At 37.1% G+C, this 11,602-nt stretch overlaps 1 protein-coding gene across 1 annotated transcript in view; it reads left to right on the top strand.

The window, feature by feature from the left end:
• Positions 1-11,602, top strand: part of ANTXR1 (ANTXR cell adhesion molecule 1) — a 303,869-nt gene that overhangs the window by 155,832 nt on the left and 136,435 nt on the right. Inside the window, exon 13 of the mRNA XM_074207912.1 lies at positions 11,143-11,238. Coding sequence (XP_074064013.1) covers positions 11,143-11,238 — 96 coding nt within the window. The remainder of the gene's footprint in view (positions 1-11,142; positions 11,239-11,602) is intronic.

Here is an 11,602-nt window from a genome sequence, read left to right as displayed (position 1 = left end):
TGGAGCTGTGAACTTATCCAACCCTTCTGGAGAGCAATTTGAAATTATGCCTAAAGGGCAACAAAAATGTGCATGCCCTTTGATCCAGCAATACCATTACTGAGTCTATACCCTGAAAAGATTATGAAAAAGGGTAAAAGCATCACTTGTACAAAAATATTCATAGCAACTGTTTGTGGTGGCAAAGAATTGGAAATTAAGTAAATGTCCTTCAAATGGGGAATTGTTTAACAAACAGAGGTATATGTATGTCATGGAACACTATTGTTCTCTTAGAAACCAGGAGGGATGGGAATTCAGGGAAGCCTGGAAAGATTTGCATGAACTGATATTGAAGAAGATAAGCAGATCCAGAAAACATTATACAAGCTAACAGCACCATGAGGGTGATGATCAGCCTTGATGGACTTAATCATTCTATCGGTGCAACAATCAGGCATAATTTTAGGCTATCTACGATAGAGAATACTATCTGTATCCACAGAAAAAACAGTGGAGTTTGAGCAAAAACCAAAGACTATTACCTTCAATTTAGAAAAAAAAAAAACCATTATCTTATTATGTAATTTTGTTGTCTCTTATACTTTACTTTTCTTCTTTTTTTTTTTTTAGTTTTTTTTGCAAGGCAATAGGGTTAAGTGGCTTGCCCAAGGCCACACAGTTAGGTAATTATTAAGTGTCTGTGTGGCCGGATTTGAACTCAGGTGCTCCTTACTCCAGGACCGGTGCTCTACCCACTGAGCCACCTAGCCGCCCCTACTTTTCTTCTTTAAGGATATGATTTCTCTCTCATCACATTTAACTTAGATCAGTGTATACCATGGAAACAATGTAAAGACCAACAGACTGCCTTCTGTGGGGGGTGGGGGCAGGGAATCAAGAATAGGGGGATAAATTGTAAGGCTCAAAAATATATAAAATCTTTCTTTAAAAAAATAAGCTAGGGGCGGCTAGGTGGCGTAGTGGATAGAGCACCGGCCTTGGAGTCAGGAGTACCTGGGTTCAAATCCGGTCTCAGACACTTAATAATTACCTAGCTGTGTGGCCTTGGGCAAGCCACTTAACCCCATTTGCCTTGCAAAAACATAAAAAAAAATTTAAAAAAAATAAGCTAGATAGCTAACATAAATTCATGCAACCACAATAGTAGGTAATCCTACCATCCATCTCTAATTGATTCCCTATTCCACTCTGTATAGCAATTGTTCCAAACCTTTTCTTTTCTTCTCAGAGCCCCCCTCTCCCACCTCACTCTGCCAGAAATTGAAACCATTTGGAAGAAACACTGTCTTCTCCTTCTCTTCTAACACCATCCATTATAATCTCCTCCATAATTTCAGTTTTTCATGATGAAAAGTCTCTTTTGCTTACATGGTTCACCTTTTCAATATCCTTCTCACATTCTCTATAATATTGCTTCCTCTTTCATTCGCACTCTTAATGTTCCCCTTTCTATTATATCTTTCCCTTCTATCAACAAATATGCTCATATCTATATCCTTAAAAAGTCTTTATTAATTCCTGTTATGCTCACCAGCTATCATCCTAGATCTCCTCTCCTTTTCTTAACTAAACTCCTTGCAAAAACCATCTAAACTAGCTATCCCTAGTTCTCACTCCCTTCTAAACCTTATACATTAAGGCTTCTGTTCTCATCAACCAACTGAAACTGCTCTCTCCAGAGTTTCTAGTGATCATTTATTTGTCTTTTTCTAAATTCTTACCATTTTAGACTGCTCTACAACTTTTGATAACCTCTTACTTCTGGAGTCTTTTCTGTCTAAGACATTTCAAGACTCAGTCCTCTCAGTTCTCCTACTGTCTGTCTAAACTACCTCATCTCATTTTGGGAGTTGTGGGAAGTATATTTCATTTTGTCACACTAACTATGGGTATACCTTAAGACTTTATGCTAGGACCTCTTCTATTTTTCTTCTATGCTGCCTCACTTAGTGATAACATTAGATTTCACAAGTTCAATTGTAATCCTTTGATGATTCTAAGTTGGAAAAGAGAGAAAAATTAAATCATGATCTGAACTCCCTGAGAAAAGAATATCCTGGAGGTTTAGAGCCTCCAAATTCTTTATTAGATGATAAATATGGATTGAAAGAATCTCAAAAGAGATGTTATTGAATGGCACTGACAGAGAGAGAGCACTGGGGAACAAAGGAGGTCCAACTCCTCAACCATGACCAGTGAGTTAGGGAAAGTATGGAAAAGGTGGTCAGGAAAGCTCTGCCAACATGAGGGAGCCAAGTTTCAGAATGAGAAAAGAAAAGTTTTAGATTGTCATTTTTTCAGCTCAATAAACATCTGGGATATTTTCCATTTTTCATATTTCATTTTCCCCCAATTACATATAAAAACAGTTTTTAACTTTTGTTTTTTTTTTAATTTTGAGTTCCAAATTCTATCCTTCCCTTCCTTTCCTGCTCTCTCTCCCTGAGAGGGTAAGTAATCTAATATAGGTTATACATGCACAATCATGTAAAACATTTCCATATTGGTCATTTTGTGAAAGAAAATGGAAAAACGAAAAGAAGAGAAGGAAAGGAAAGTGAAGGAAGGGAGGAAGGAAAGAAGGAAGGGGAGAAAAATCTTGTCTTTATCAGATGCCCTCAGTTCTTTCTCTGGAGGTGGATAGTATTTTCATCATTATTTGCTTTGGATTGTTCTACATTATTGTATTGCAGAGTAGCTAAGTCATTCACAATTTTACATCATACAATATTGCTGTTATTTGGTACAGTGAATCCTGGTTCTATTCCCTTCCTTCCTTCTATCACTTCATAGAAGTCCAGTTTTTTTTTTTTCTGAAACCATCTTGTTTATCATTTCTTATTGCACAATAATATTCAATTATAAGACTAAACCACAACTTGTTTAGCCACTTTCCACTTAATGAACATTCCCCCCCCACCAATTTTCAAAAGTTAGTGAAAAGTTTTAAAATGAAAGTTAATTCATTCTCTATCCATCTGACTTTTAAAGATCTTAGTGGAAAGATTGACTCACTTTAGGGGAAGACTTTGGGGAAGGATTGAAGGAAATGGAAATAAGGGATCAGTCAGTGGAATTTAAACAATAGCATCCAGAGTTCAAAATCACTGGGATGGGAAAGTTGGAATGAGAAGGGAATATATTAGTCATTGAGGAATAAGTTCAGGTAGATTATCATTGTCCATAAAATTTTGGTTTAAATTGAGGTTATAAGGGACTGAAGAGGGTCAATCACTAATAGTCAATAAACTGTCCTTAATTTATAGGAATATAAATATGAAAAAGATAGTCCTTGTCCTCAAAGAACTTACAATCTAATGAAGGAAGAAAACACAGTAAAGGAAGCTAAAAAGTGAAAGGGAATGGAGGGAAGGTAGCAATGAAAAGATTTTGTGGAGTAGTTCCTAGGAGTATAGCCAGTGGGAAATAAAAAGATGGCTGGCCTAACCTCCTCATCATTAATTAAAGTTCTGGAGCAGAATGGAATGGATGTACGTACATCCAATCAATTGCTAAATATTTCCGTCTGTCCCCCTATTTGTCCACTCTACTATTCATTCCCTTCTAAACTTATAATCATAAGGATGGTTTAAGCCATTAATACCCTTCTCTCAAACTCTTGCAATAGCCTTTTTTGGGGGGATTTTTGCAAGGCAAATGGGGTTAAGTGGCTTGCCCGAGGCCACACAGCTAGGTGATTATTAAGTGTCTTGAGACCGGATTTGAACCCAGGTACTCCTGACTCCAGGGCTGGTGCTTTATCCACTGTACCACCTAACCGTCCCTGAAATAGCCTTTCTAATGGGTTTCTCTGCCTCACATCTCTCCCACTCCAAGTCATCCTTCATTTAGCTCCCAAAGTAATTTTACCAAAGCATAGGTCTGACTGTGGCATCCCTGGCTCAATAACCTCTAGTAGTTCCATATTCTGCCTAGCATAAACTCATTTGTTTCTCATTTAAAACTCTTCCTAATGTTCTTTTTCTTCAAGACTCATTTCATTCATTACCTTTTCTCACCCTCCCCCCAGCTGTTAGGACCTTCTATTCCAACCTTCCTTATATTTAACTACTTTGGAATTAATAATAGTAATTTAATCTTTATATTTCTTCTGGACAAGCTTATGTGTCTTTATCTCTCCCAATAGAATTTAAGCTCTTTGTGATTAAAATTTGTTTCCATTCTTTATATTTGTATCCATAATGCCTGAAACAGAAAAGGTACTTAATGCTTTTTTGGATGATTGATAGGCATTTAGATGATTCCCTGGAGTCCAAAGGATTTGAGTTCAAATCTAGTCTCAGACACAGATAGTCATCTGTGTGATCCTGGGCAAGGCACTCAAACCTATATGCCTCAGTTTCTTCAACTGTAAAATGAGTTGGAAAAGGAAATGATAAACCACTCCAGTATCTTTCCCAAGAAAACCGCATGAAAAGTCAGACACCATGAAAATGATTGAACAGAAAGAAGCACTGATTGATTACTTGACCCAAATGTGGACAGCTCATCAGGGAGCTAAGAGGGCAAAGTTGGCACTTCTGTTCCTAGACTCAGAGAAACAACACAGAGTAGCAGAATATAGAATAACACAGGCCTGGGACTCAGAAGACCTATCAGCTCCATGGTCTTCATCTTCACTACTAACTTTATAATCTTGAGCAAGTCCTTTAACTTGTCTGAATCTCTATAAAATAAGTAGGTTGGAGGAGCAGCTAGGTGGCGCAGTGGATAGAGAACCAGCCCTGGAATCAAGAGGACCTGAGTTCAAATCCAACCTCAGACACTTAATAATCACCTAGCTGTGTGGCCTTGGACAAGCCACTTAACCCCAGCGCCTTGCAAAAAAAAAAAAAAAAAACAACCTAAAAAATAAGTAGGTTAGACTGGATCATCTCTGTGACATTCCATGATTATAGGAACAAATGAGTGCTGTCAGAAAGAGAGGAAATTTGGATTTCTGGATTTGAATATCTAAAAACCTCTTAGCAATTAAATGCATTGGATACCTTAGAAAAAAAAAACTCATGATGTCCCTCCCCCACATTCATTCCTGTGAACAGAAAGCAAAGACCAGCTGTTCAGGCTTCATCCAACTTCAAAAAAAAGTGGAATGCAGCCCTTCTCAATCACATGGCATAAACCTCCAAAAGAAAGCACTCACACAGCTGGGGGAAGAGCAGCCAGTATTCTATACTGCACTGGAGTTAGAATCAGGACACCAGAATTTGAGGTTTGGCTCTGCTAGTCAGTAACTAAGATGGCTAAGGCTAGGGACTGTGCTTATAGTTTCATTCATACAGGGACCTCTCAGGTGAACAAACTCCCTCCATCAAAGCAGGTGGGCACACAGTGCCCGTAGGGCAGACAATGCCATGCAGTCTACTAATACAAAGTACATAAAGTTCATAACATGGATAAGGTCCCAGAAATGAGAGAATTGATTGAGTGCCTAACCAAGGAATTTGAGTCTTACTCAGGAAGCAATAGAGATATACTAAAAGTGATTTTATTTTATTTTTGAGCAAAGGAATAACATGAATTTCTAGGACAGAATTCCAAGAAAAGAATTCTGATTCTAATTCCCTGCCTTAGAAACACTGTAATGGGACATCTCTTCAGTACAGAATCACCAGATCACACAATCTTTAGAAAGCTTCACCTGTCATACATTTTTATCACACTATTTGGCAGGGTTTGGTGAATGTCAACTTTACTCAGATGAACAAAACAGTAATATATGAAAAGACAAAAATAATTACTTTGAAAGGAGCTGCATCATCTCCATGGTCCAAAAAAATTAAACCAAAAATTTTGTTTAGAACTTGGAAAAATTGAAATAAAGATTCAAGAAATATCAAATCTGTTACACCCATTATTTGCTAAAAAATATTGTAATGTCTTGGTTTAGTGTCAAGAGTATTTGACCTAGATTAAGATGTCTTCGGTTGTAGTTTCATGTGCAAAATAATTATCTTTTTTATTGTACTATGTTAAGTAAATGCTTGTTTTATTCCATAAACTAAAACTTTCATTAAATTTTTTTTAAAAAGAGTTCAAACCTTGGATCTGTCCCTTCATAATAAGGCAACAAGTTAATTTTCCAATCTGAGCTTCAATTTTCCCAACTGTTAAATAAAGTTAACCATGTTTTCACTGCCTAACTCACAGCACTATTGTGAAGAAAGAACTTCATAAACTTTAAAATGCTAAAGAAATTAATCATGATAATAATTTTGAAGTGATTTCACTTAATTTCTACAGAAGCTTTCCTCCGAAAGTTCATTTCAGACTTATCCCAGTATTTCATGGAAACATTCCGACTCTCTAGTCTCAAGACCCCATCAAAAGACCTACCAATTACCTAATACTGCCTCTGTCATTAACAAAATTATACGACTTCTCATCTCTGAGCTTCAAGGAAGATTGATATAGAGAGAATGTACAAATAGAAGAGAAAAAGTCTAAGAACTGAACCTTGAGCAAATTGTAGTCCTCTATGAAAATTAAGGACAAAAAACAACAAAACTTATCACCATCCTTTTCATAAGGGAAAAATGAGGTTCAAGTAAATACCCAGAGCATTCTGAAGAGAGAAAAACTCTAGAACAACAGCCTGGGATGAGGTCACTTGAGGAATTATGGGGAGAGGACCAAAGGAAACAGATTGAAATTGGTTATCTAGATAGGTATGTGGTACATTCTGCTATCTGTGAAAAAAGTACCATGGGGAGGAGCTAGTCAGCTCTCTAATTTTACAGGCAAGGAAATATAGATATATATGAAAAGTATGAAAAGTATCAGTCTTAGAATCAGTAGACCCAAGCTAATGTCTGAATTTTTACATTCTCTAGTTATATGTCTTAGGACAAATAATTTTACTTTCCTGAACTTCAGTTTTCACATTTTCAAAATTGGAAAAATTAATTAATTAAGCTACCTGCCTTATAGTGTTGAAAGAATTTTATAAACCTAAAAATGCTATGTAAATATTTATTATTAATAATGATCATGTAGAAGAGGTTACTAATACTAAGAACTGTGAAACCATTAAATAGACTACATTGGGAAGTAGTTTATCTCAAGAATGTTGGAGAGGAACATTGGGTGGGAGTTTGGATGAGATGACCTTACAAATCCCTCTGCTATGAAGTATGAGAAAGGATTCTTTCAAACCTTCAACTAGAACCTTTGTCTTCTCATTTCCAGGGTATGGCTTTTTCTATTGCACCACTCCGAGTATTCTCCCCTATTATAAAGATTACCTCAAACAGTAAGCTAGTTCATGTCATATTGGAAAGATGGTATTTCTGTCAGCTTAACTCAGTAGGCATTTATTTAACACCTCCTATGTGATTAGCATTGGATTAATTATTTCAAGGATCTACAATTTCATTGTATGGGTTCTCATCTCACTAATATTGATAGAATACCCTCTATTTATTTGTAAATGGTCTTGGCTAAAGCAAAAGCAAATAGCTAAAGAGAGTTATAGCTATATATATGTGACATACTGGTCCAGTAAAATCTAAAGGCCCTGGAATCCAGAGTCCCCAGAATGCAGGGAGAAAATTATACTTGCAGTTCCAGGCAACCTTTACCAAAGTAAATTATAAACATACTGAACCTATGAAAAGAGTACAAAACCTGAAAGTCATGAGACCCAGGATGTAGTATAGAACTCAGAATTACCTCAGTACAACAGTTAAATTCCAGAAGTGGTATCTTTCATTATCTTTGGACTCTAAATTTTTTGGAGATCCAGATGTTTTACAGATAGTCTCATGACAGTTATTATTTTATTCACAGTAGTTCACTTGCATCAAGTGGCTGCCTCTTTTCTTTCCTTAGGGTCTTATTTACTCCTTGAGGTTACCTGAAAGAATATTATTCCTGAGAAAATAATTCCTTAGTATAAAAGGTAGTGAATCAATTCCATAGTCATTTTTCCAAGAGCAGTGCTACTCCCAACACTTTCCCCCCTTCTTTCCCTTCCCCTTCTCCCTTTCTCAGAGTACTTCCCTCATCATTTCATTGGGCAATTTGGTTAGGACTCTTGCCAGAAATATGACCCTGGGGAAATCACCCACACACTTTGCTTGTCTACTCCTACAGCCACCTGTACATCTGAGGCTTTTGATCTTTCTGATATAGCCTGATATTTCTGCAAACCTTGATGCAATAGGCTAATACTTGGTTTGGGGGGCCTTTGAACTTCCTGGATCTTAACCAAAGACATCCCCAGTGGGTTTCCATAAGAAAAAGCAGATTCTTTGCCAATTGTGAAAAACCCAAAAATAACTCAAGAAGACTATCTTGATGTCTTCTCTGGTTGAAGTCATAAGCCCATCTTAGAACTCAATAAATAAATAGCCAACATTACACTCTACAAAACTGTATTCCACAAGAGTTTTGTGAGGCAGATAATATTTAAGTATTTTTATTCCCATTTAGTAGATGAGAAAAATGAGGCTCACAGAGATATATAATTTGACCAAAGTTACATAGTTACAGAATCTCTGTATTCTCCAGGAGGAAGGAATGTCAGAAATTATGTGATTTAACTCATACCTAAATAATAATTTCCTCTACAACAAGGGGTTATTTAGTTTTTACTTAACAATTCTCAGTGAAGGGAAACAACACCCCAAGAAAACTCACTCCTTATTTGAATATATTTATTAGTTCAAATCTAACCTAACTTAAAAATTTCTTCCCTTTGTTCCTAGATTCTGGAGCTATGCAGAACAGAAGTAATCTCTCTTCTCTTCTACATCTGCATAGCTATAACTCTATTTAGCTTTTTTTTTTTTTTTGCTTTAGCCAAGACCATTCCTAAGCTAGCAAACAACCTAAGGGAAAGAAACCAGGATGTCCTGGGGGTTTTCAAGTTCTTGCTGCAAGAGGATTGGTTGAAGGAACTAGAAGAGTTTAACCTATTGAAAAAGACAGGGTTGGGGAAGGATAGGAAAAGAAAGGGCATAATAGTTATTTTATCTACAAGTATTTGAAGAGCTGTCTCATGGAAGCATATTTAGTCCTGTTCTGGGTGGTCTCAGAAAATAGAACTAAAAACAATGATTAGAAGTTGAAAGGGGACCTTTAAGAATGAAAGGAGAGGCAGAACAGAAATAGGTGAGCTCCCTTAGCCTTCTGGAAGGAGAAGAGAAAAAAATAGAGCCAAAAAGATTCCTTTTCTTCTGGTCACCAACAGCTAGGAACATACTTTATCCATATAAATGTAAGATTTGATGCAGTTCCATGAAAATAATCTCAAATTGACACTTGAGCAGCCCAGGGGAATTGAGGGGCTAGGCCTCTGGAGTTAAATGAAAGTTTTTGTCTTCTTATGTAGGCCTCCAGGGACAGAGGAGGAAGAACACAAAGACAGAGTCAACCCTTTGCTATTGTGTGTAGCTGGCTGGAATAAAGAAAATAAGGTTAAGAGAAAGGTCCCTAGAGCGCTACCTATTGTTTCCACTCTTCATGTTCATAATTATGTTTCCTCTTCTTGGTCCAGGACCACTCAGTTTTTCCTTTTTTTTTTTCAAGACCAAATCTCCCTAGCTCACCTAGGTTGAAAGTGCAGGGGCTGTTCACAGGACCAGCCCACTCTAATCAGCTTAGGAGCTTTGACATGCTCTATTTTAAAACCTGGATCCATACTATCCATTTTTTTTAGTTGATATTTTGTTTGTTTTTCTAATTACATGTTATGAAAGTTTTTCAGTGTTCATCCACATGAATGTGCATATTTATAAGTCAAATAATTTACTTCCACCCTCCCTTCCCATACCCCCCTCAGTGGGGAACAGTTTGGTGAACATTATACATATACATTTGTGTTTAACATGTTTACAGATTAATCATTTTCTGTAAGGGGAATTAGGACTAAGGGAAAATAAAGAAAACCATAAGATAGGAAGAAAAAACATAAGAGAAATTTCTAAAAAAGTGAACAAAGTGCTCATTCAGATTCTGTAGTTTGTTTTGTTTTGCTTTGTTTCACTTGTTTTTCTTCATCTGGATGTGGATAGCATTATCCATCACAATTTTTCCCAAGGTTGTCCAGCTCTCTGAACTGCTAAGAGGAGCTGCATCCCTCAAAGTTGATCAACTCACAATGTTGTTGTTAATGTATACAGTGTTCTCTTGGTTCTAGTCCTACCCACTTCTCAGGCAACCCAGTTGAGTATTCAGCCATATTCCTGAGGATTCACAATATTAATTCTGAACGTAATGTGAATATCTGATATGTTTACCCCACTGTATTTCAGAACTCCCAAGTTAAAAGATCCTCCAGTAGATAACTTCCTCATTTTGAGGATTGAGAAGCAACACCATACTTTCTACATTCTAAGTTCTGACATACTTAACAATAGATGACGGTGCTCCCTTTCTTTTCCAAGAAAGGAGCTAGTCATGAATTGAGGGGGTCCTGTGTTTGATGATTGATAAAGAAAATAATTTACTCAGTTCATGATTGTCTGGGGACCATTCCTTCTTGATGCCTATTAAACTTACTGTATCCAACCAAGGGAAGGGTAAGATATTATCCCCCTACCCACTGTCACTGTCACCTACTCTAAACAACTATAGGATAAAATGAAATGAGAAGTTAATACAAGTTATGATCAAAAGTAATTCAACAGGTATTAATTCACATAGTAGCCTTTTTCAATTCTAGACAACAATGTCCAGATGGGGAAGATCCTAGACGGAGTTAAGAAACCAGAGATCAAGTCCTGGTTAGTTGTACCACCTTCCTTGAACAAATTAATTCTCATCTGTTTCAAAATAAGGATTTGGAATTTGATGATCCAAGTCCCTGTATTTTGATTGTGAGCAAGTCCTAATGTTGATGATCAAAGCATGGAGGGCAAGAGACCCAAACCAAGGGAATGGCTGGGTTGTTGTTTTGTTGATAAGCCTTATCCAGCTCTTTGTGAGCCCATTAGGGGTTTTCTTGGTATAGACACTGAAATGCTTTGTCATTTCCTTCTCCAGTTCATCTGACAGATGTGCAAGCCAAAAGGCATTCCAACAGACATCGGAGCTCTCTGCAAATGACAGAGGCTTTACCATTCCCAGTGATTTGTCTTCTTGAGTTCTAAAAACTTGTCTGCCTTCCCTTTGCAGTCTGATGGTACCATCCTGGCAATCGCTCTGCTGATCCTCTTCCTGCTCTTGGCCCTGGCTCTTCTTTGGTGGTTTTGGCCCCTTTGCTGCACAGTGGTGAGTGTTCCCCAATCCTCTTCCATTACAATTGCTGCTACTATCACTTTAACAGTTAACAAGCTCTTGGGAGGGAAATAGCTAGAGTAAAAAGTAGGACTCAGGAAAGTCACATTTTATGTTTGAAATCTGATTAAAATGACCATTGAGGGCAATCTTGCTCAACAGAATAGAAAAAAGTAAAGACTTAAAGAAAAATGTGGCCATTTTCTCTATTCAATGCAACAAATATTTTGAACTCCTACTATTTCCAAGATTAGCAGGTGGGGATTGTATGTCCACTGGTTCTATAAGGCCCAGAAATCATTTGGTCTGGTACTGCAAAGGCACGTTCAGGGGGGACTTGAAATTCAATAAATCTAGG

This window comes from Macrotis lagotis, chromosome 1, assembly GCF_037893015.1.
Source record: "Macrotis lagotis isolate mMagLag1 chromosome 1, bilby.v1.9.chrom.fasta, whole genome shotgun sequence".
NCBI classification, from domain to species: domain Eukaryota; kingdom Metazoa; phylum Chordata; class Mammalia; order Peramelemorphia; family Peramelidae; genus Macrotis; species Macrotis lagotis.
Note: the sequence above shows the minus strand (reverse complement) of the source record. Positions and strands in the feature narration are given on the sequence as shown.